Below are 22159 nucleotides of genomic sequence, written 5' to 3'. Positions count from 1 at the left end.
GTGCATATTATTTTCTGTTAAAACGCGCGTGCGTGATCGAGAGGGGACGGGCACGCACGTGTGTAGGCTCTTTAAGATTAAAGCAGTAACTTTATCCTTTCGCTTTCCCTCACGTAACCCCGCATCTCCGAGGTAATCGAACGTCACTATGAGGCGCATCTTTCAGTTTGAGAAAGGGTTCTTCAAGGTTTGATTTTGTATTTCACGATCTAGATTTTAGCAATTCATTGCAGTTATGAAAATAAGTTGGCTTCCGCTTATTTGAAGTTTCGGCATGATCGTAAACCTCCGGCGACCTCTGTAAACTCTTGATTATTTCCCTCATTTTTACTATCAGTGAGAGAAGGTAAGTTTGAATTTGACATATGTTTAAGACGGTTATGCATTAAATTAAGTAAACGTTTGTTTTCTGGATTTTATGTTTGGCATTGTGGTGTATGTCTCGGAGGCATGTAGTCACTGTATCCTTCGCGGTAATTTTGATGCGTTACATGCAAAAATACAGAACAGTGATCTGTGAAATACATAGGCTATTTGAGCATTCTAAAGTTTCTCCGCTATAGTTAACTAATACTACCTAATACCCATATAATGTATGTTCCTATTTGCTACGTTAACAACCAACAAAAACACATTTCGCAATCAACGTTTCAGGTTCGTGACATAGTATCCCCACCTAGTTGTCATAACACGAAATGTACAAATTTGGCAGCCATGTGACAATATATTCATATCTGAGCAAAGGTTCATAACCACTGACTGCGAAGCTTTCACGTTATCGGAACTATTCATAGCCTATGCTAGAATGTAACCTGCCATTGAACGACATCAAAGTACAATCATGCCAAAGCTACAGTGAAAAACAATTGCAAAATTTCCCGTTTCAAATCATCAGATTTTAATATGGGCAGTATGTGAAATACGGATTTTCAATATTAGCTTACTTATTGCTCTATTTTGTTTGTTTTTGTTCGGGCCCACCTAAGTGGAGTGTCATGACTGACTATGCGTAGCCTACTGTCTACCCAGAACACCCACACTTATGGGCTCATACACGTGTGCAGACACTTTTGGACTATTTGGCTGGATCGCAACAGCAGGGCCAGCCCTGTAAACACGATTGTCTGTGACTGAGTGACTGAGTGATGAAGTTACACCATTGGTCGGCTGAGTTTTCGCACACCCATACACGGTCCAGCCATATACTAGGTTTTGACCTGGTCTTGTTTTCTTTTCTTTTTCAATCGTGTTCATAGAAAACAGAGGTAGCCCTTTGTGCATTTGCACTTTTACCCCCTGCTAATAGGGCCCAATGAGAAGTGCCATTTCATTATGGCAATTTATATCAGCCAGCTTACAAAACAGTAAAAATGACTACAGTTGCATAATGTCTGGTTACAGTTAATCCCATGTCCAGAAAAGGACCAGATGAGTTTGTTTCTGTAACTTCTGAAACAGAACAAGAAACTTTTGCACTCACTGAGCATGAAAATAACTCAAAAGTGAACATTCAAAACCTGCATTTTTTAATTATTACATTACATTACAGACATTTCGCAGATACTCTTATCCAGAGTGACTTACACAACTTTTTTTTTTACATAACATTTACATTGCATTCATTTATACAGCTGAATGTATATAGAAGCAATATACTGAAGCAATGCAGATTACAATGGCAGTGTCAAACCTATGACCTTTAGGTTACCAGACCAGTTCCTTACCCCTTAAACTACACTGCCACCTACATATGAATTATAGTCTAAAAGTTGATTTGGCATACACAAATGACTTAATTACAGCACCCTTGTAAATTGAAATTTCTCTTGAGTACATTTTGGACTATAAGTGCAAAGCTGCTTTTCCAGAAACCTTTGCGGTTTTCATTGATTTCATTGATAAGGAAAAAAAATAAAGCACTAGTCTCCACTCAGGCTAAGTTTATATTCTTTGGATCTGAGAAATAACTCACATATCATTGCAGCAAAGACACTTAATAGCTGAAACCTTAAAGTAATAATCTCGAAGATTTTCATTAAAATAAATGTCTGTTAAGTCACTATCTATCGCTGAATTAGGTAACACAATGGTGATTGAGCCTACTATTATATTAATTTATATTATTGTTATTATTATAATAATTTATGATTAAAGAACTGGGTGTCTGTGGCGACATTCCCGGGAAAAAATCACAAGCGGCGCATAGTTAGTGACGCATTTTCCATCACCCATCAGTGGTTGGTCCGCCAGAGAGGGTAGGCGGAGCTAACGCAACAGGCTTGCTCTTGAACTCACTTGTGTGTGAGTGGCGTACTGTTTTTTTTCCGGTGTCCGCTAGCGTTACAGAGAAAGGGGGGTTATGGAACCCTAATAAGTTTTTGTATAACATGAGAGGTCATATTATTTGTATGCAGTTATGTAGTTTTCGTATTACATTTGATGACAATGTAATGTTACTACCGGGCCATGTCAATAAAGGCAACATTAGTTTAGACGACGTTGCGCACAGTATCCATCTCTCGTATCAGGTAACGTTGCATTAGCTAGCTAGCTAATGTAATTAACACAATCTAATGTCAGCTAACAATTAGAAAAAACGCTAGCTAACGCTACCGACCGGTACCGACCTCGCAAACCGTCTATCGAATGCAATGCTACCTTGTTGCAACGTTGCGATGTAGCTAACTAAAGGCCAGTTCAGATCAATGATTCGCAACGAGACTGGATGCAACCTGCAAAATTCCAAGACGTCTGATTGTAAACGTTCTAAAATTGCACTTAACGATTTGACAAGGTGGGTCTTTTGAGACCCCAGGCAACGGCTTCAGATGCTCTGCAACTAACCAGTTCACACCGCTGCAATTTTCTCTGCAACATTCTAAAACCATTTTGTCTCGTTGCGAATCATTGGTCTGAACTGGCCTAACGTTATCGTTATTTACATTGCCATCAAGTTCATCAATATATTGATCGGAATAAAGCCGGGGTATAGGTGGAGCAGAGCGGGTCTGATTTCTGTGTAAAAATGTCAAGCCGGAGAAAACTAAATAAAAGAATGGCAGTATGGATTAGCATTGTTATTTTATTACGCTTCCTCATATGTTCCTTCAGCCTTGATGCCCTTTTTTGATGAAATCTCCTTTGTTTTTGTTTTATTCTTGTTCTGATTGCTAATTTAACACCCAGCTCAGCTTTATTCTCAAACAGTTTAGCTAGCAAAACCAGAAACAACAAGGCAGATGTTTCAAAAATATCACACAACAATCATTCATGAAAAAGACTGTTTATTGTGCACGAGATACATAATTGCACGAACCACAGCGAATCCCGCGAATTCTTCTCTGCAGTGTAAAGATGTTCATACCGAGCAAAAGGTGGATAAAGAACGTTTGTGGAAATTGATCATCACTAATTCTACCCCAGGTCTGCTACAGCATTTTAACCCGGCTCGGCAGTGTAAAGACAGCTGAAGTTAGCCTAATGTTAGACAATGAATGAGTATGTACATAACGTTACTTGTGTAACAACCATTTTTTATTCAGTAAATAATAAATATAGTTGGCGTGGCCCAGGTGCCAACTGACTGACGTCATACAGGTGACACTGGTTGGATCCGGTTGGATCTATGGGAAGTGAGGTCCAAAAACACACCTGCAATTCCCGCTTCTCGCTATTGGTACCGCCATAGAGAACTATGGAATTTAAAAAAGCACGTACATACCTTGTTGAGCATTATTTTCAAAGCATTATTTTGCTTTGCCTTAAATTATTTGTTCATTTTTAAGTCGATGAAAAGGATTTAAAGCCATTCAATTTGCTGCATCTAAATAGGTCTTCTTCACTTTCTTGCTTTGTAGAAATCGAGGCCTACAGTGTTGGCAGCCTACAACAAACAGTGGAGGAGTGGAAGTAGGAAAGTAACTGTGAGCTCTTGACAAGGTTTATGGCCTTGTTTGAGAGTATGCAGTCAACATTGTACATGGAATGCCCTACCTTAACCTGTAGAAACCTGAGCAGCCCTCTCCCTGTCTCTCTGTTTACTATCTCTTCATAAAGCAGAAGCCCTCTAACCATTACATTACATTACAGGCATTTAGCAGACGCTCTTATCCAGAGCGACTTACACAACTTAACCATACAAGTTCCTCATGTTGGGTTCTGAAAAGGTTTTTCAGTGTGGCGATGGCTGAGGGAGCATTTTCACCACATGTTGTTGCAGCTGTTATGGTTTTCTTCCTGATTGGTTTTTGTTTGTTTCCCTGCCGTAGAGGTTAGTGTTAATCTGCGGTGACGGGAACACATTTTGGCCGTGACAGCAGCTAAATCAGGGGAAGCAGTCAATCAGTGCTTCAAGGGTGTTGCGAAGAACAAGGTATGGGAACAATCCACGATGACATGAAAAATACAAAATCGTCAAGCACATAATTTAAACATGGGAAACATTTGTATGGCTAAAATGAGGATACTACCAAAGATAAAGTAGGCTCTGAACATGCAGCCTGTTGTAATATAAAAATAGTTTGACACCCTCCTGCATAATGAAAAAGAAAGTAACTGCCTCTAAATTTATAGTAAATGATATGGACAAGCTGTTTCCACAAAGCTCTTAATGTGTTTAGCAAGAGGCTTTTTCCTTATAATTAAATTGTTGCAGCTTGTGAAATTCTTGGACTGCAACCATACATATGTACTGTTTACAGTCAGTGCACCTGCTGGAAGCTAATGCTGATGTCACACTCATATTGGATAACCAATGCTCTGTGAGGTGCTAACATTCAATACACTCTGATGATTCCTAGTTGGCATTTATGGAAATGAATTTCTATTGCTGTGCTTTGGTTTTTGACAGTGTGCCAGCTCTTCTCGGGGGTAACATACTCTTGTAAACAAGTTTGTAAACAAATGAGTTAACCACTCACTCAGGCTGTCAGTGCGTAATGTTCTCATAGACAAATATCAGTTTGAAAAGAAAGACCAAGGTACTCTTCTATAGAGCACACTTTATGAAATGCCTATAGTCCATGGCACTGTAATGTTAATGTCCCAAACGCAGACCAGGGAAATCCAAAAAACGTTGTTTTTATTCAGTACAAAGTTCAAAGCCAGGTAATCAGAGATAGGACGGTACAAAATCGAGTTTCCAAAAGAATAGTGGTAAACGGGCAAAAAATCAAAAACCAGGAGATCAGATAGGCGAAGGTACAAAGGAGCAGGCAAAAGAGATGTCAAAACAAAGCGAAGGTCAAACCAGAAAGCAATCAAACAAAAGGGGCAGGCAAACTCAAAGTCGTACGGAAAAGGCATCTCAGGAATCTCGATAAACAAAGGCTTACAAAACATCGGCACAGTGAATACGATCAACGTTCTGACAGGGAGCTGGTGGAAAAGACTGACATTTATACACTGGGGAAGGTAACAATCAAGGAGGGGTTACGTGAGTGAGGGCGGAGTAACAAACAACATCCAGGTGAAGAACATTAGGATAACTAATTAAATGACAGGGGACTGACAAAACGCGGACTGGAATCACATAGACAACAATGATAACAGACGGCCTGGGTTTAGCAGGTAAAACACGTGCAGAGAGAGAGAGGTGCAGTTAGAGCAAGAGACAGGTGCAGGCAATTGCAGAACTCAGCGTTAGGGCAGACTAGAAAGAAAAGGGGCGGAGCTACAGTGCAGCATGGAAAAGGGGAGAATGGTTAATGTATTAGTATAGTGATTTATACTATCAAAAACCCAAAACTAGTGTTTGTTAATCCATTAGTAATATTAACATGTTAGTATATTAATGAGGTTAGTACTTTACAATCTATAAGTTAGTAAGGATTAGTAGAAATCAGTAAAATTAGATATAAGCAGGAAGTAAGTAAAACGAGACTGGAAAGAAGGGGGGAAACCACGAAAACCCGGAACCACCCGAATAGTGAAATCACGCAAATACAGGGGAGTGAAGCAGCTCAGGGAACACAGACACAGAGACGGCACTGGGGAGACAAGTGACCGGGAGAATGAAAACACTGGGACGGAGGATGTGAAAAATAATAAACTTACAGAAACATAAAATAAACACTAACAGCAAACATACTAATACAGACTACAACAGGCACAGTCAGTTTCTCTTCAAATTATCATCGGACAATAATTTTTGAAAGAAGCTCAAATGAATCTTATTTTTTCCAGAAGAATATAAATGACTTGTGAATGATTGTGGTGTCCAATCACACTTCTTCCCGGGGTTATATTTTAATACAGGACCATCCTTGGTGGCTTCTAAAGGATTTGTAACTTCACTTGCCAAAGAAGATTGTACAACATGTTTTACTGTGTGCCTGAATCCTTCAACGTCCCCTGTGTTTCCTTGTCAGTGGCGTCATTTGGTCATGGACCCCTTTAACAAGCTGATCCTCACTCTCATGGTTCTGAGTTTCCTGGTGTTCCAGGGGCTGTTCCATGCCATCAGCCCCTGGGCCTCATCTCATGTCAGCTCAGGTTTCCGGCAGCTCAGCCGAAAACAGAAGATCGAATGGAACTCCAGGTATTCGCTGGCAAACAGCCTTGCCCCTTGATTACAGGAATCACCCTTTTCCTGGAAGGCCACAGAGTCTGCTGGTTTTTGTTGTTACTCCACACTTAATTGATCAATTACAGCAACAGTTAACTCACCTAGCATATTTTTTAAATCTAAATAAGTTGCTGATTTTAAAATGGATAGCTTTACAATTTTACATTAGATTTATAGGGGGATACTTTGACTTGTCCTCCCAGATTCAATCTAACCGCAGTCTGCTTTGTATTTTAAAAATTTAGTTCAAATAAATGTTAATAGTGAACTTTTAACCTAATTTAAGCTAAAACTTTACTTCTAACGAAACGTTTAACAGATTTTTAACTTGTGTGACTGAACCAACAGCATGTTCCATAAGCCAGTTTCCAAATCATGACATGCCTGCATGTGGGCCATTCTATTTTAGGACCTTGTCCACGCTTCATGCACTTGTAGTGGGTGTCTTCTGTTTCTACATATTACTCTTCGATGATGCCATCAACCTAGACCCTGTGTGGTAAGTGTGCACCCTGGTGTTGTGCAGTGGATGACATGAACAGGACAGGACATTAACATTTATTCTTCTGTTGGTACTGTAGCTCAAGTCTGGTGACATTTAGGCTCCAGCTTAACAACCTAAGCTTTTTTCAAAATTCACAATTTTTTTGATAACAGGGGCGATGCAACCCTGGTGAAAATCAACGTGGCCATAACCACAGGCTACCTCATATCAGGTTAGAGCACTTTTTCCTGGTTTTCACTCCCACAGCTCTCTGCTTTGTTATAGTGACTGCATCAAGTTCAAAGTCTAAGCTTTGCTGCTTTGCCCAGCAATTGTGTGTCCAATCACCTTTGTTGGATGCGCTCTGACGTGTATTTTAAAGTGATTGTTCACTTTCTGTTTACATGTACAACCTCTGGAATCATAATGGTGATGTATGTACAAGCTGCTTTGGAGTTACCTTAAGTGTAAATATTGCTTTAGACCACAAATCCTCATATGCCCTCTACCTGCCATTATAAAGCAAAAAAAACAAAGTCTTCAGAAACATATCCAAAATATCACTCATTGCACATAAAGACTCTGGACCAATTGGAAAAATTCACTAAAATGAAATTACATCACAAAACTTTAGAAAGTGAACAGACCCTTTAAATGAACTAATTTGATTGTAATAATAAGCAAATTATTTTAAAGAACATTGTTTGCCTTTTCCCCTCTTCCCCCCCCATCTCATTTTCAGATCTGTTGCTCATATTGTACTTCTGGGATGCAATTGGAGATAAGCTCTTTGTTGTTCATCATCTGGCAGCATTGTATGCTTACTACTATGTACTGGTGAGTTCCCTATCATCCAATAGCAGAACATGCAGGCAACATGGAGAATAGGAAGGTTTTGGGTGAACAACTGTGGACATTTAGTCTGTAATCTGGCATGAGAGTGTAACTGTCTAGTCAGGAATCTTGTTTGTCTTACAGGCCATAATAGGAGATGTATTTTCTTAAGAATTAAAGAGGGCATGTCCGTTCATTTTTTAAATGACATACCTGTAACTCAGAACGATGTAATTTGGTCTTTGTTGAGTTGTGTCAATCAAAGATGGTGTTCATACAACAAATCTTGAGTTAAATCAACCCTGTTTGATAGGGACTAAATGTTCTCAGAGTTAAATAATCAGAGGTATCCTTGATCCCTACTAGACTTTTTGAAACTGAGTAAGTGTCCCTTTTTCTGTTACTCAGAAAACATTTTTTGTTAGTATTAGTGATCACCAATCTGACATGATGAGTAAGACAAAAAAGGAAAAAAAAAAAAATCCAAAAATTCAAATCACAAAACACATTTAATTGCAAGTCAACGTTAAGGACAAATGTTGATTTGCTCCAGGGCACAGATGCACCTTGGTCATGCAAATTCATTCTGTTGAAGTTAATCCAGCCAGCTATAGTAGTATCAGTAGCTGCACCTTTTTTTGTCTCACTGTCCATGCTTGACTATATAATTACCTGACTGGCCTGGCACCTCATTGGAAAACCATGAACTATCAAATCAAAGTCTATGTTTCGGAAGGCCAAGGAAAGTCAATGATCCTTCTAGATAGGCTCTGTTCTCCTCTTGCCTGCAGTTATTGCTGTTGTGGTGTGCTGAGCAGATGCTCTGCCCAGTAACGTTAGGGACTTAGCAGTATGTAGAAGTAAAAGTGCACATTGTTGAAAGATCTTGTCCTCAACTTTTAATATGTGTGATGTCTGTCTCAGCAGTCAAGTAAGTATGCATCGTTTAATTTCCATAGCTGTATGCTGTGTTTTATTTGTTGTATATTATTCTCCTGGTTTCAAGGGCAGAAAGGGAAATTGAGGTCTTATTAAGACATGCCCCCCTACATCTCAGCTAGTGAAGTTGTTGTGTGGGATTGCTATACAGTTATAGCAATCCCACAGCTGTTTATGGTGAACTATTGCTTTTCTAAAGGCTGTACAAACACCAGCCTGGGGCATAGAGTTCACATTTTTGCTGCGCAGAAAATAGCTAGTTAGGTAGTATATCAGTCATGTATTCATAGCAACTACATTTAGCTGAAAAAATATGCACACAATCAGAATCTAGTATCTTCTGAATTATTTAAAATGTAGCTAGTTTAGCTTCATGACATTCTGTTGCATCTGTCTGGCTAGCTTTCAGTACTGATGGACAAACATGACTATGATGATGACGTATTCCATATCCTCCAATAAATACCTTTATTCTTAATATATGAAATCATTGTATTTTTCTGAGACAACATGATGGGGATGATGGCTTATTTTATTTTATGTTCATTCTATTGCAGGTTGAAGGTGATGTGGTCTGTCTTTGATTGTTTCCACTGGTCATGTCAAATTATTTACGATGTCAATTTTTTCTCTGTTCCCTGTTACTTTAGGGTAAAGGAATGTTGCCTTATTTTGCTAACTTCCGTCTGCTTGCAGAGTTCTCTACTCCTTGTGTCAACCAGCGGTAGGTGCTCTTAGATCTGCTAATGTTTTTCTGAAGTGTAACATTTAGATTAAACATTGTCCTGTCGGATGGTCTGTATGCCATGTGTTTGTGACCCTCTGCCTCAGATGTTTTTAGACAAAAATAAGTTTTCTCAAGGGTCCTGATCAGATATCCAGTTTATACTTGTAGTCATAACTCTCTTTTCCATGCAGCTGGTTCTTTGAGGTGTTGGGTTACCCCAAATCCTCCAAACCGAACCTGGCTAATGGAGTTCTGATGGCGACCACGTTCTTCCTGGTGAGGATCATGGTCATGCCTGTCTACTATGGCCGCATGTACTCTGTGTTAGGCATGCAGGCCATCTACAGGGTGTCCTTGGGTGGTCGCATTGCCTGGATTCTCTCCAGCTTCTGCCTGGATGTCATGAACCTTATGTGGATGCACAAGATTGCTCGGGGGTGCTTCAAGGTGCTACATTCTGGGCAACGGCCCAAGCTGCAAACGTATGTAAACAGGAAGGTGGAATAAGCGTGGGGCAGTCACAGGCCCTGTCTGTTCTGCTGGGAGAGACTGAGACAAGCAATGACAGATTCTACAGACTGTTTCCAAGACAAAGCTCTTCCCATGCAACTTTAACTCATTGATTGGTGGCTAACACTAACCAGGATTAACCACTAATGTGGATTTTATGGAAGAAGTGGATGGCAGAACTTGTGGTTTTTTTTTCTGTATTTATGTATTATTTTATCTCATGGACAGCTCCTTTGTTTAAGAAGAGTGACCCAAACAGCGCGGACACTGTTTATTGATACTTACACATGGAATTAGGCCTCTAAACCTTGCCAGTGGTCGTTTGATTTATGTTCTGTAAATATTCTCTGAGGAACAGTGGAATTTGACACCTTACCCTTAAGAGCGCATGACTTGTTTGGCAGAGCCATTATACCAATTCCTGCAGTTGTTTCCCTTTGCATTCTTGTGTTCTTAGTGGACAAATTTCAATTTTGCATGTCAGCTGAGCTGATTGTTTCACACTAATATACTGGATATTCTTCAGCCAACTGTTACTTCCGTCAGTCTGTGATTAAGAAACAGAATTCTAACTGGAGGAGACAGTATACTTCCACTTTGGTAATCATTCTTATACCTCAGCCTTTAATCCAAAAATAAACTACATCAGTTGTAATTTACAGATATGAAAACATTTGAACACACATTTGTTTTATTTACTGTAAACAAAATGAAAGGGCTTATGTATGTAGTCTCCTAGAATTGCCTGTCTCCTGAATTGCCTCTGTTTATGGCAGAGTAATGAGGGAAACTCTGACATACTGAATGTACTGTTTAAATTAAGGGTTGATATGGAACATACTACATATGACTGTCCGTTGTACTTTAAGATGAACATGGCTGAGAAATATTTGCATTGATTAGTCTAGGACACAAAGGATAAAAAACTGATGTGTTTTTTTACTGTATATGCCTCTGAACATAGTAATGTTGTTTCTGTTGATGCACAGTCAACAGGATTGTGCCCTGGAGTTCTTTCTGGGAATATTTGTGTATGAAGCGTTACAGCAAGTCTACAGCAACACCAGCCAATTTTAAAAGATGCAAATTGGGGTTGAGAGTGAGAGCACCGAGGGGCGGGGGAGAAAGGAGGGGCAATAGAAGCAGTTGACAACATAGGCATGTAGGCGGAGCCAGCAAGGGTTAAAACAGTCCTGTGCGTGTCAAGAAAAAAATCCCATGTCTATCACTGTTCTGAATAGGGACCTACCGTTGATCGTGCTAGCTGTAATTGCTATTTTATTATAATGTCAGCTAATTTCCTTCAATCGTTGTTTCCTAAAGTCAGTTGTTTACAAAGGTATGTTGGAAAAATAGACTGAATAGTAATCAAGTGCTATCCTTATGTGGTTACAGAGTAGACACACGAATGTTCTAACTGTATGATTTCCTGAATCATACAGTTAGAACTTCCCTAATATCTTATTTACTCCCCTGGTAAGGAACCACTTCAACTAAATTATGAGCCATGACCATGAAACGTAGACTAACCATAGCTAGCTGAGTGCTTTCACTTCAATTCAATTGCAGAAGCAATCTTATTATTAACAATGTCATTTTGTGAGTAGCTTGGTGCACTGACAACCATGGACTAGTTAAACCCATGCTACAGTAGCCATCTCAACTAAAATTAGAAAACAGCTAGACAGCTTAAAAACGTTAAACATAAAAAAACCTAACATTACAATTGGAAAAGCTACAGTATGTACAATTATAAACAATAGTCTAACTACCTAAATTTTAACAATAATTGAACTATAAAATGGTAATGGTACTACTAACTACTAAACGAACTGCTCAAATGCCAAATAGAGAGTTAAAGAAAGATATAGAAAATGGAAGAGGAACACAGCAAGGAAAAGGATTTATTGCTGAACTAACCTATAGGAAAAAAAATATCCGGTCCAGGCGGCGGATTTGTTGTGTTTCTTACAGGACTAATACGATGTGAGACAGTATACTCTTTATACGCTTCTGAACTCAAAATAAATGATTTTGAGTTTATTACCCTGTTAAGCTTTGTTTTGACATTTTAGCAACAAGATTTATCTTAAAAATATATAAGGAGTGCTAAAGAAATGCATCAGTTTCATTTCAACAATGGAAAATGTCTTCTGTTTTGGAAGATCACACACACTGGGACTTTGAATATGTAAATAACTCCTGCCTGACGAAACCAGTTATGTGCTGGACACAGGCCTGGAATTATAACCACAAGATTATTTTGCCACTGGTGGTGTATGAGTATATGATACTGTATGTGTACTATAATATATGTTCCTCTAAATGGTGTTTGTGATGTATCACAGTTAAACAAAAGGGAATCTCACAAAATAGTATATGCATTATGGCCTCTTGCTAACTGGTCAGCCTCCATTGTGATCATAGGAAGGTTAATTGTACTACATTTAGACAGTTCACACGTTTGTCGTTTCATGAAGACTGACAGCTGCTGATTTTGTCTGTTGGATTGTCAAAGCTTAATGTTTTTTCTTGTTGATAAACTATTACCAGACTGCCTGCATAAGCCCCTGTTTAAGTGTGGTATTCTTTGTCTTTAACTTTTTAAAATATTTTGTAAGCAATACTTGCCAGTGCTAAAGTCCTTCTGGAACAAGGTGCCATGGTCTGATGAGTCCAAATTGGGCTGCAAGACAGTGAGCAGATCATAGATCAAAAACCAGGTCATAAATGGTTAACTGACAACAAAATTATGGTTTTGCAATGCCCGTCCCTCACCATAGATGACTCAGTCATTTTATCCTCACCAAGGGAGGGTTCATAACATACTGAAAACAGGAGTGCCAATAATTTTGACATCTGTAATTTTGGGAAATAGAATTATGAGCTATTGTACCAGTATAAAATAATGTAATTTCAATTTTATAATAATAGTGTAATTATTATAATTTCCAAATAATTATCATTTTAGAATTACAATTTCTTGAGAATGTCAGAGAGAATGTGTATACCAGACAAGGTTTATTTTAATTGACAGTCTAAAATATTATATATTTATATTTAAATATTTATACAAGAACTAAAAATAAACAAAATATTCTTAAAAGATTTTTTGACTAGGTAACCTGGGGTCCTTGCATTCCACTATGGGAAAACCTGACAACATTGTTTTCTACAGAGCTCTGACTGCCATAGGTTTGCACCACTGCCCCCCGATGGAGAATGAAATCTGTGACTGGTGTCCTGATTATTTATTTTTGCAAGCAGATGTTCTTTGGACTAATGGATCACATTTCATAAGATAAGTCTTGGATTTTTCTGACTTTGATGGATGCACACTCTGGGGACTTATTAATTTAATAAAATGAGCCACTTAAAAATGTTTTTGGTGTTCCATGCACAACACATTGTTGTATGATATGAATTACTAAACATTTATGTTACGACCCAGAATCCACCTACGTTACAATAAACAGGTGTAAGCTATTGGATGTAACACCTCAACAATATACACAAGGTGCAAAGAAGCTGCTACTCTTCTGACTAAATTCTTCTGTCCTCTCAGATTATATATTATGCAGGTGTATGCCTCTGACTCCAAATACAATCTCCACAGATGAAAACAAAAGGTAAAATCATGACTAGACACTCACTACACGTGAACTATCCGTGCAAAATGAAACATCTGAGGAAAAATTAACACATTCAATCTATTAACTTTTGCATAGCATATGTAAATACCATGACATATGCATTTGTCTCATGTTTATCTTTTGATCTCAAATCCAAATTCATAATACAAATATCAAATTTCAATCTAATGTTCCTATACTTTTTGAGGGCATTGTCTATTCTCAAATTAACATTCGTATAGTTTTTGTTTGCTTATACTTTTTATTCATATGAATATATATATATATATATATATATATTTTTTTTTGCATTAAGTCAGTGTATTTATGAAATCCAAAATATAAGGATTACATCATCAATGTATCTATAAATGACGTCAAAAAATACTGTAATATACATGCATTGCACAGAATATATAGCCAATTTCTCTTCATTTAAAATGCCACTAATAATGCTGTAAGCAACATATTAAACCCAACATGAAATATAAATATTTTGAATAAAATTATCCTTTTAATAATGCAGGAAAAAAATTTTTCGTTTTATATCAGTAAAAAATATTACCGAACAGTAAAACAGAAAATTATCCAAATAAGAAGCACTACAGGAAATTACGTTTGGTGAACCTGCCCTATGTGGTCACATGAGTATCCAATGGAAACTGTCGCAATGGGTTATGGGAAATTTCGCTTCTATGGGACATTGGTAGTGTGAAAAAAGGCAGGTAGCGGATTAGCTTGTTCTAAAGGTAATTTACACATTTTCTAATTCACTCATTTTTAAGGTCTTTATCTGGAGTTTTTGTATTGAAATGTTACATTACGCTTTCCTTTAGTTCATCGTGAGGCACTATCAATGCGGTGTGTGCATAAATTTAACTTCACATGTATTCGGAAAGATACTGTCTGACAGGGCAGTTTCATAACGCGTTCAAGTTACAGCTGTTAGCTCGCTAGGTAGCTTTCAGTAATAATTGGTTTGCTCTGACGGTTGTATGGTTTTAGCTGGTAGTGCAATTGCGATACAGTAAAGTATGTGAGATTTGGTATTTGAATTCCACATTTTTGCATATAGTGTATTTGTAACGGTCGTTCTCGATAGCACCGTTCTGGCAGCTACCTGTCAGTCTGTCAGTTTTTCAAAACGTTTCTTTTCTGGTTCAGAGATTTATTTATTTTTTAATCTGTGGAATAGCTGATGATGGAATTTACTTAACGAGATAGCGCTATAAACTAAAAGCCTCGATCTGCTTCGTAGCATCTAATCTCATTGTGTAATTTCACGATGTTACCTGATGCTCACCAATGATGTCCACGCCGCTTCAAATTTGGCGGTGAGCAGTCTCAGGTCGGTTGTTATGTATGTTCACTTCTCCATACAATACTGTAGCTGTGAACCTGACCAACGTAGTAAGAATGTACGTACGCCATATACAGTACATTTCCAAAAGTATGTAGACACACCTTCTAATGAGTGGTTTCTGCTATAAATCAAGTGCATAAAATCAAGCACACAGCCATGCTTGACTCTGCCTATCATGCCTATCTTTGGCTTTGAGAAAATGAGTATTAAGAGAGGATGGAATCCTACAGGACTGCTGCTTTCCAAGACTAGAGTTCAGTAGCCATGACTAATGCTGTGGATCATCCCTTTCCTGTGCAGAGTGAGGGTCAGAGCCCAGGGACTTGCTTGTCTGTTAGGATGGGAGCGACACTGTCCGGCCCTGCAGCTACAGTGAGAGCAGAGGCCATCATGGTCCCCCAGCAGGGGCTGGCTCTGCCTCAGGGCTGCCCAATGCACCAAGAACCTAAGCAGAGTAAGACACACACTAACACACTCACTCTTTAAATCTCTTACTCTTTCACTGTCAGTCATTGGTCTTGTGTAGAAAGCAAGGTGGCTCTGGGGAACTGGTAAATTACTATAACTAGCTATATGTCAGCTTGTGTAATTTCCTGAAAAAATACTGGATTTAATCCCCCCTCAATTGACTGTTTCCCAGCAGCGTTGTACTGTAAACATGTTACAGATCTACAGTTCTTATGCCCTCTTTCTTATGAATGATGGGCATCAATACTTTGTACATATTGGTGAAGCATTGATAAAAACAAGCCCAAAGATTTTTATAATGGTTTTATCACCTCCCATCCAAAGGTGCCCCTGCTCAACAGTGTCCTATGCACCAAGCATCAGCCCCCACCGCAGTCCATGCCACAGAGCAGCTCAACGCGCCCCCTGCTGGACCGGCGCATCAGGACCGGGCCTACGAGTTTGTGGGGTGTCCGATGAAGGCAGCCTCCGGAGCGTTCCAGGCTGACGTTGACCCAGCAAACATGGTACACAGTGCAGCTGCAGTCACTCCTCTCACTTTGGGCTAAAGTCACTCTTATGTCAGAAACTGCAGTGAGCAACCAGCTTGAGATGCTTTGGCACTGAAATAGTCATATTTAAAAGATATTTTGGTGGAAACTTGTATTTAAGAATATTTTGGTTGCAGTCGCACTTCATTAATATATAGAGGTGAAGAATTTAGGTCTTGCACTTTGTTATATTGTTTTTCACAATTTTTATAAAAATAGTAAATAAAATAATTATGTGTGACACAACTACTAATATTGGTACTATTTCTACTTGGTCTTCTTATTATCAGCATCATCTTCAATATATCATTATGGTGGAATGCCTAATGCACCACTGGTTTGTTTACAACTAATATATCCATTATATTTTCTAATCATTCCTCCTGTTTAGTTATTTGTTATTAATTATATTATTTCAATTATATGTTATATTGTTCATAATTTTTTTTCCCCACCATGCTTTAGATGCCCCCTCCCAACCAGGTCCCTGCTCCAGATCAGCCCTTTCCCTTGTCCTTGAAAAGAGAGGAATCAATGATTCCACGCACGGGGACAGAGAAGAACTGGGTGTACCCCTCAGAGCAGATGTTCTGGAATGCCATGCTTCGGAAGGGGTGGGTGGAGTCCATAGGCCGGGCTGCGCCTGTCCTGAAACGTGACATCTCATTGGCCTAGGTCTAGTCCTGGCATGCCTCTATGCATTATGCACGCAGGTTCCCGTTCCCGTGCCGACTGAGCTTAGCAGCAGTTTTTTGTGAAAGACGCACGTTGCAGGAGGTTTGTTTGTGGTGAGAGATGACGAATGACCCCCCCCCCCACTTACAGATGGCGCTGGAAGGAGGACGACCTGGCTCCGACTGACATGACAAACATCATCAAGATTCACAACCAGAACAACGAACAGGCCTGGCAGGAGATCTTAAAGTGGGAGGCTCTCCATGCAAAGTGAGTTCAAGACCATCCCGACAGTATATTTAGTACTGAGTTGAGATTTTGAAACGAAAGCCAATAAGTAGGCCTGTGGAAAAAAATGTTTTGATACTGCTCAATAGAGCTCACATCACATGTGCAACTCTTACCTAACTTCAGTGCAATTTTTGAATTACTTTTAAGAAGTATGAAATGTTAACATTTTTACACAGCATTTACAGTTTTCTGTCATTTCAGCAACTGATTGCTCTTTAAAAATTTGTAACAAATGCAAGAGTGTTTGCTTGGAGTTTTAGAGTTTGTTTTAATTGAGGGCTTAGTCACAGTGATTTCTTTTGATCATGGGAGATATTGAATTATGATTTAACTAGTAGCTATATCCCCATGATCCAAAGATATGTCACTTCATTTTTAGTATAGTACATGCTGATGTTGGAATTGTGATGGTCATTGTATTAGGGAATGTCCATGTGGGCCCTCTCTGGCACGATTTGGAGGCAAAGCTAAAGAGCTCTCTCCTAGAGCCAGGATTCGCCATTTGATGGGGTAAGTTTGAGGCAGTAGTGCCATTCATTGGGCGGAAATATATAGCATGATGATTTATGTAGCATAATGATTGGGAATTGGAGCTGCAACTCTACAAGGTTGTACATTTGATTCCCAGGTGGTGCAATGCTGTTGTACCCTTGAGTAAGGTACTTAACCTGAATTGCGTCAACAGTTATCCAGGTGTATAAACAGATTGTATGTAAAAATGCTAGCTGTGTAAGTCATGTTGTATAAGTGCATCTGCTAAATGCCTAAAAAAGCCCTTATGATTGTTTTAACTCTGAAATGTAACTCAAGGGAACAAGAAGCAGAAGAGTCCTAAACTGTGCTTTATTTTCTTTGAGTTTGTTAATGGCCTTTTTTTATTTCACCCACAGATATAACCTGATCATACATTTCTGAGAACATCATACTGAGTTTTATCTGTAGGTCTTGCATTATATCAGAGTTAAAAACAGAAACAGAAAATTAGATCATTCATTTCTCTCTAAATGTAAAATTAATAATTGCAAAATGTATCACTAAGTGCAAACTGTGAACTGAATTTGTTTCTCAATGAACTCGCAGATACGAGTTACCGTTTGACAGGCACGACTGGATTGTTAACCGGTGCGGTCGGGAGGTGCGCTATGTCATCGATTACTACGACGGGGGAGAGGTGGACAAGGACACCTACCAGTTCTCCATCCTGGACGTCCGGCCAGCGTTCGACTCCCTTGGAGCCGTGTGGGACCGGGTGAGGGTGGCGTGGTGGCGGTGGAGCTCATGAATCTCCTCCACTAGTTTAACCCGTTCTGAGACACCAAAAAAATGCTTTTCCGGTGGTAATTCCTTTCTGTGAACTTGCTTGGTGCTAGTCCGCTGGCTTTTCATCAAAATGGTAATGACTGCCTTGTTTGTGGTGGCTTGCTTTCACTTTTTTATTCTGAGTGTTTCTGGTCATGCGCTATGTGAGTACAGTTTTCCCACCTTGCCGGTTTTGTTGCCAGATTTGGAGAGTTTTTCCACGTCCTCACAGGATGGCAGTAAAATATAGCAGTTTATGAACTGAACCTGCAGCCCACAGTAGCCCTGCCATTGTACTCTTGAGCAAAAGACAATTAACAAAGTTCCCATACTCCCTGAAATACTCCCACACTCTGTACTCTATACTTTTCTGTTGAGAGATTTTTGAATATACTCTTAAAAAGGGTTAATGTCCACACTTTATGTAAATTATGTTCTCAGAAACTGTTCCTGGATAGAAATCCTATTTCTGTTCAAAATACATGGGGATCAGATTGTTGAAACGGCTAATGGTACAGAATTCATTCTCAGGTACATTAGGGTCATGTTAATATTGCGTTGTTGATGGTGAGCAACTGCTGTAGTCATGTCTTCAATACAGTTCTTCTGGGTCCTTGAATTAGGGAGTATGGGACCTTGCAAAGACTTAATGTCCTTGAATTGTTGGAACTGAATAATTACTTCTTGAGTAAATATCAAACTGTATAAATGTTTATTGTTTTGTAAAAAATGTTAGCTGGGAAAAAGGCCATGCTAAAGATGTCTGCTGAGCAGATACTAATGCTAAGCAGATATGCTAAGCAGTGAAATAGTGGTATTTACATATAAATTCTGCTTCACACAAAATTTAACCTCACCAAAAATGTTTTGAAAGGCATTCCTTTAACTTTTTGCTCCGAGGAGTTGGCAAAACTGGATAACATAAGATGCCTCTTAGCCAACCTTGGAACAGCATGGTGGGAGGATGTGTGGGTGAGGAGATTTTTTTCCTTTGGACCTTCTCTACAGTTGTAGTAGTTATGGTGTTATGATGGCACTGTGTGCTGCATCAAAGTGTAAATGCATGCAATGCAATGTTTCCATTTTTCCAAGTGGATGGTTGAGATGATCAGTGCAGCTCAATTTAATTTATTTATTTTGGATAGTCAGCCAAATGCAGTACATTAAATGATCAACACTTGGGATTTGTGTATTTTTAAAGCAATACACTTATAACCCATGTTGTAAATCAGTATAGACACATTTACGATGGCTCTTTTTACTAATAAAATTGGGCTTGTTGCAAACACCAGAGAAATGTAACGGTTGTTTAGATTTTACATGTGATGCTAAGCTACACTACACTACAATTGAATTACAATATCATTTAACTGTTGTGTAATGGTTAAGTGTAATCCTGGCTGCAAGCATGACATACCTTGATTGCTTTGAATACTTTAAGAAATTGAGAACATTAACATAAAGATTACATAAATCTTCCACTGCAAATTGTGAGGATGTAAAGAGGGGCAACATTGTCAGTGGTTTTCATGTTAAAAATGCATGTTTTCAGATTCTCATCTGCAAGTCAATTGCTCACTAGAAACTGTCAATGCAATAGTCAAAAGAATGCATCCATACATGCTTATGACCTTTTTATACGAACGATACTTATTTTGAAATCTTCAGCATTTTCTTATGTTTTCATCAGAAACACTTTGATATGTTGGCTTCCATGGATGTCTTTTAATTTCCATTTTAATGCTGTGCTGAAAATAAATGCCACTTTATCAGCAATGAAATCTGCTTCAATATTTCAATTTGTTCATTGCTATTGATAAATTTGAGTTATTTTTCAAAAGTGTGCGGTGAGCTCTGTATAAAACTATTATAGTGGATATGTCTGTGGTAATATTAAAAGGAAAACCTTGTTTTATGTATCTAGATAATTGAACAACTTTGTTTAACAACATTAAAAAAACACTTGTGCTAAACAGTTGTGCAATAAATTGTTAAACTTGTTAAACCTGGCCAGATCTCTCCATTCTGTTCTGCCCTCCCTATGTAGTCACCAATACAGTCAGGACAGTTATGTCGCAGGCTAAAGACTTGCATCTTGGTTCCCCTAACCTCCTTTAGATGTTCTTTCTTTCTTTCATTCTTTCTTTTGAGATAATTTTATAGGTATAGCTGTGTAAAGATTGGTTAACTTTGTCTTTATGTTATCTAGTGGTACTTAGTTGTTGTTTGTTAGGTGTCCACATTGCAGCTGATTCTGTTCCAGATCCGCCTGCTTGTCAAGGCCGTTTTTTCAGTCGTTTCATTTCCACACCCACATTAATGTGTGTATTTCCCTCAGGGACGGAAGCAGAGCAGCTCATCACCATACTGTTCTCTGTACAATCAGTTTAATACGTATAATGTGGTAATCAGCAAAATGTGCTGTGCTGTGCTCCTACCTTTACAAAAATCATTCAATTTGATTTTCTGCTGAGATTTCGAACCCTAGCACACTCTAGCGCACACACAGTAAGACCCTAGAATACCCTAGCACCCATATAGTAAAACCCTATCACTGTGATAGGGTTTTACTATGTCGGTGCTAGGGTGTGCTAAGATTTTAATGTGTGGGTGCTAGGGTCATACTAACATAACTAACATTACATTTACTAATTATAAATTATAATAAATTCTGTTCCTTCTTGGTGATACATAATTTTTGTATTCTTGAGACTAACACTGATATTCTCCACTTCCGTATATCACTCCGCATAAGAGCATCTGCTAAGTGATTGCAATGTAATGTAATTGCATCTTGGCTCACGTAATGCGGAATTCTACATGTATCTTAGCTACAGTATATTAGCCCTACCTGTACTACATTGAAAACTATGTAAATCCCATTTGTTACTTGTTGTAAACCTTTGTTGTAGGTTTATGTGTGTACTACACAATTCTAAGTAAATTGTGTATTAATAGCTACTATTGTTTGTGACCCTAACGATTTACAACCAATTTCTTATTGCATAACACCTCTGTATGTACTTCTGCAAGTTGCTCTGGATAAGAACATCAGATAAATGCTTAAATGTGATGCCAGTGTTATAAGTGTATTATTTCATACTTTGATGGCATATAAAAAGGCTGCAGTTAATATCTAAAAATATCCTAATATTTAAAAATAAATACATGCATATTGGAATATAATACATTCTACCTCAGCAGAGGCAGATTCTACGTACATTTATTTCGTGGTCTTTTCCCATTTTAACCTACTTATCCAAGTGACATATCCTCATGTACCGTTTGCTCAAGAAAGCAAAGGGGTTAAATTCCCGGAACTAAAGATGGAGAACTATGGCCACTCGGATTATTATACAACACGGACATCAACCGGAGAGAAACAGAGCGGTGTCGAGAGGGACATCTTGACAGATTTGCTGTCTGCACGAACTGCAAGATTATGCTGAAAAAATAAGATAGTATTGTATTATGAATTTGAATCAAAACGTGGGGGAAAAAATACTTATACTCACAACCTAATCGTGCCATACTTTGAAAAAAAAAAAAACGAGAAAATATTCTAATGACAATGCAAACGTAAAATATATTTGAAACAGCAACTAACCTACACGTCCAATATGGTACTTCCTCCTGCATGAAGTTACTTTTCCGGCCTTACTGAACAATTCCTGCTGACATATCTTCTTATACTGCCGACATACAGAGCAAAAATTTAGCTTCGTAAACCATTGGTTTGCATAATGCGTGCGTGCTGCTTGAATGTTCATTAAGAATGTTTGAACTCGCAGTAATTTCTCAAACGGAGTACAAATTATGAATCGATTTGAACATCTTAAACA

At 38.5% G+C, this 22159-nt stretch overlaps 2 protein-coding genes across 8 annotated transcripts; both read left to right on the top strand.

Moving 5' to 3' along the window:
• The first annotated feature begins 36 nt into the window (after positions 1-36).
• On the top strand, positions 37-12624 carry LOC135256653 (TLC domain-containing protein 4-B-like). 6 transcript variants are annotated; one of them, XM_064338614.1, is made up of 9 exons: positions 44-346; positions 3858-3923; positions 4269-4372; positions 6369-6538; positions 6975-7064; positions 7223-7281; positions 7792-7886; positions 9473-9546; positions 9741-12624. In XM_064338614.1, the coding sequence occupies exons 4-9, from the start codon at positions 6384-6386 to the stop codon at positions 10054-10056; spliced, it is 789 nt and encodes a 262-aa protein (XP_064194684.1). In that variant the 5' UTR covers positions 44-346; positions 3858-3923; positions 4269-4372; positions 6369-6383; the 3' UTR covers positions 10057-12624. The 6 variants fall into 6 exon arrangements, with proteins under 6 accessions (XP_064194685.1, XP_064194684.1, XP_064194683.1 ...); XM_064338616.1 differs by having other exon boundaries at positions 79-132; XM_064338615.1 differs by lacking the exon at positions 3858-3923 and having other exon boundaries at positions 37-132.
• Positions 12625-14311: 1687 nt separating this feature from the next.
• Positions 14312-20098, top strand: LOC135256650 (holocytochrome c-type synthase-like). 2 transcript variants are annotated; one of them, XM_064338611.1, is made up of 7 exons: positions 14312-14440; positions 15355-15508; positions 15847-16028; positions 16518-16666; positions 16878-16997; positions 17442-17528; positions 17647-18084. In XM_064338611.1, the coding sequence occupies exons 2-7, from the start codon at positions 15394-15396 to the stop codon at positions 17717-17719; spliced, it is 726 nt and encodes a 241-aa protein (XP_064194681.1). In that variant the 5' UTR covers positions 14312-14440; positions 15355-15393; the 3' UTR covers positions 17720-18084. The 2 variants fall into 2 exon arrangements, with proteins under 2 accessions (XP_064194681.1, XP_064194680.1); XM_064338610.1 differs by lacking the exon at positions 17647-18084 and adding an exon at positions 18099-20098 and having other exon boundaries at positions 14313-14440.
• The last annotated feature ends 2061 nt before the right edge of the window (positions 20099-22159 follow it).

This window comes from Anguilla rostrata, chromosome 6, assembly GCF_018555375.3.
Source record: "Anguilla rostrata isolate EN2019 chromosome 6, ASM1855537v3, whole genome shotgun sequence".
NCBI classification, from domain to species: domain Eukaryota; kingdom Metazoa; phylum Chordata; class Actinopteri; order Anguilliformes; family Anguillidae; genus Anguilla; species Anguilla rostrata.
Note: the sequence above shows the minus strand (reverse complement) of the source record. Positions and strands in the feature narration are given on the sequence as shown.

Coding starts and splice junctions, on each gene's coding strand:
- LOC135256653 (XM_064338615.1), top strand. CDS start 6,384: ATGGACCCCTTTAACAAGCTGATCCTCACTCTCATGGTTCTGAGTTTC. Junction 6,539..6,974: donor AAGATCGAATGGAACTCCAG/GTATTCGCTGGC, acceptor ATTCTATTTTAG/GACCTTGTCCACGCTTCATG. Junction 7,065..7,222: donor ATCAACCTAGACCCTGTGTG/GTAAGTGTGCAC, acceptor TTTTGATAACAG/GGGCGATGCAACCCTGGTGA.
- LOC135256650 (XM_064338610.1), top strand. CDS start 15,394: ATGGGAGCGACACTGTCCGGCCCTGCAGCTACAGTGAGAGCAGAGGCC. Junction 16,667..16,877: donor AATGCCATGCTTCGGAAGGG/GTGGGTGGAGTC, acceptor CCCCACTTACAG/ATGGCGCTGGAAGGAGGACG. Junction 17,529..18,098: donor AGGATTCGCCATTTGATGGG/GTAAGTTTGAGG, acceptor ATGAACTCGCAG/ATACGAGTTACCGTTTGACA.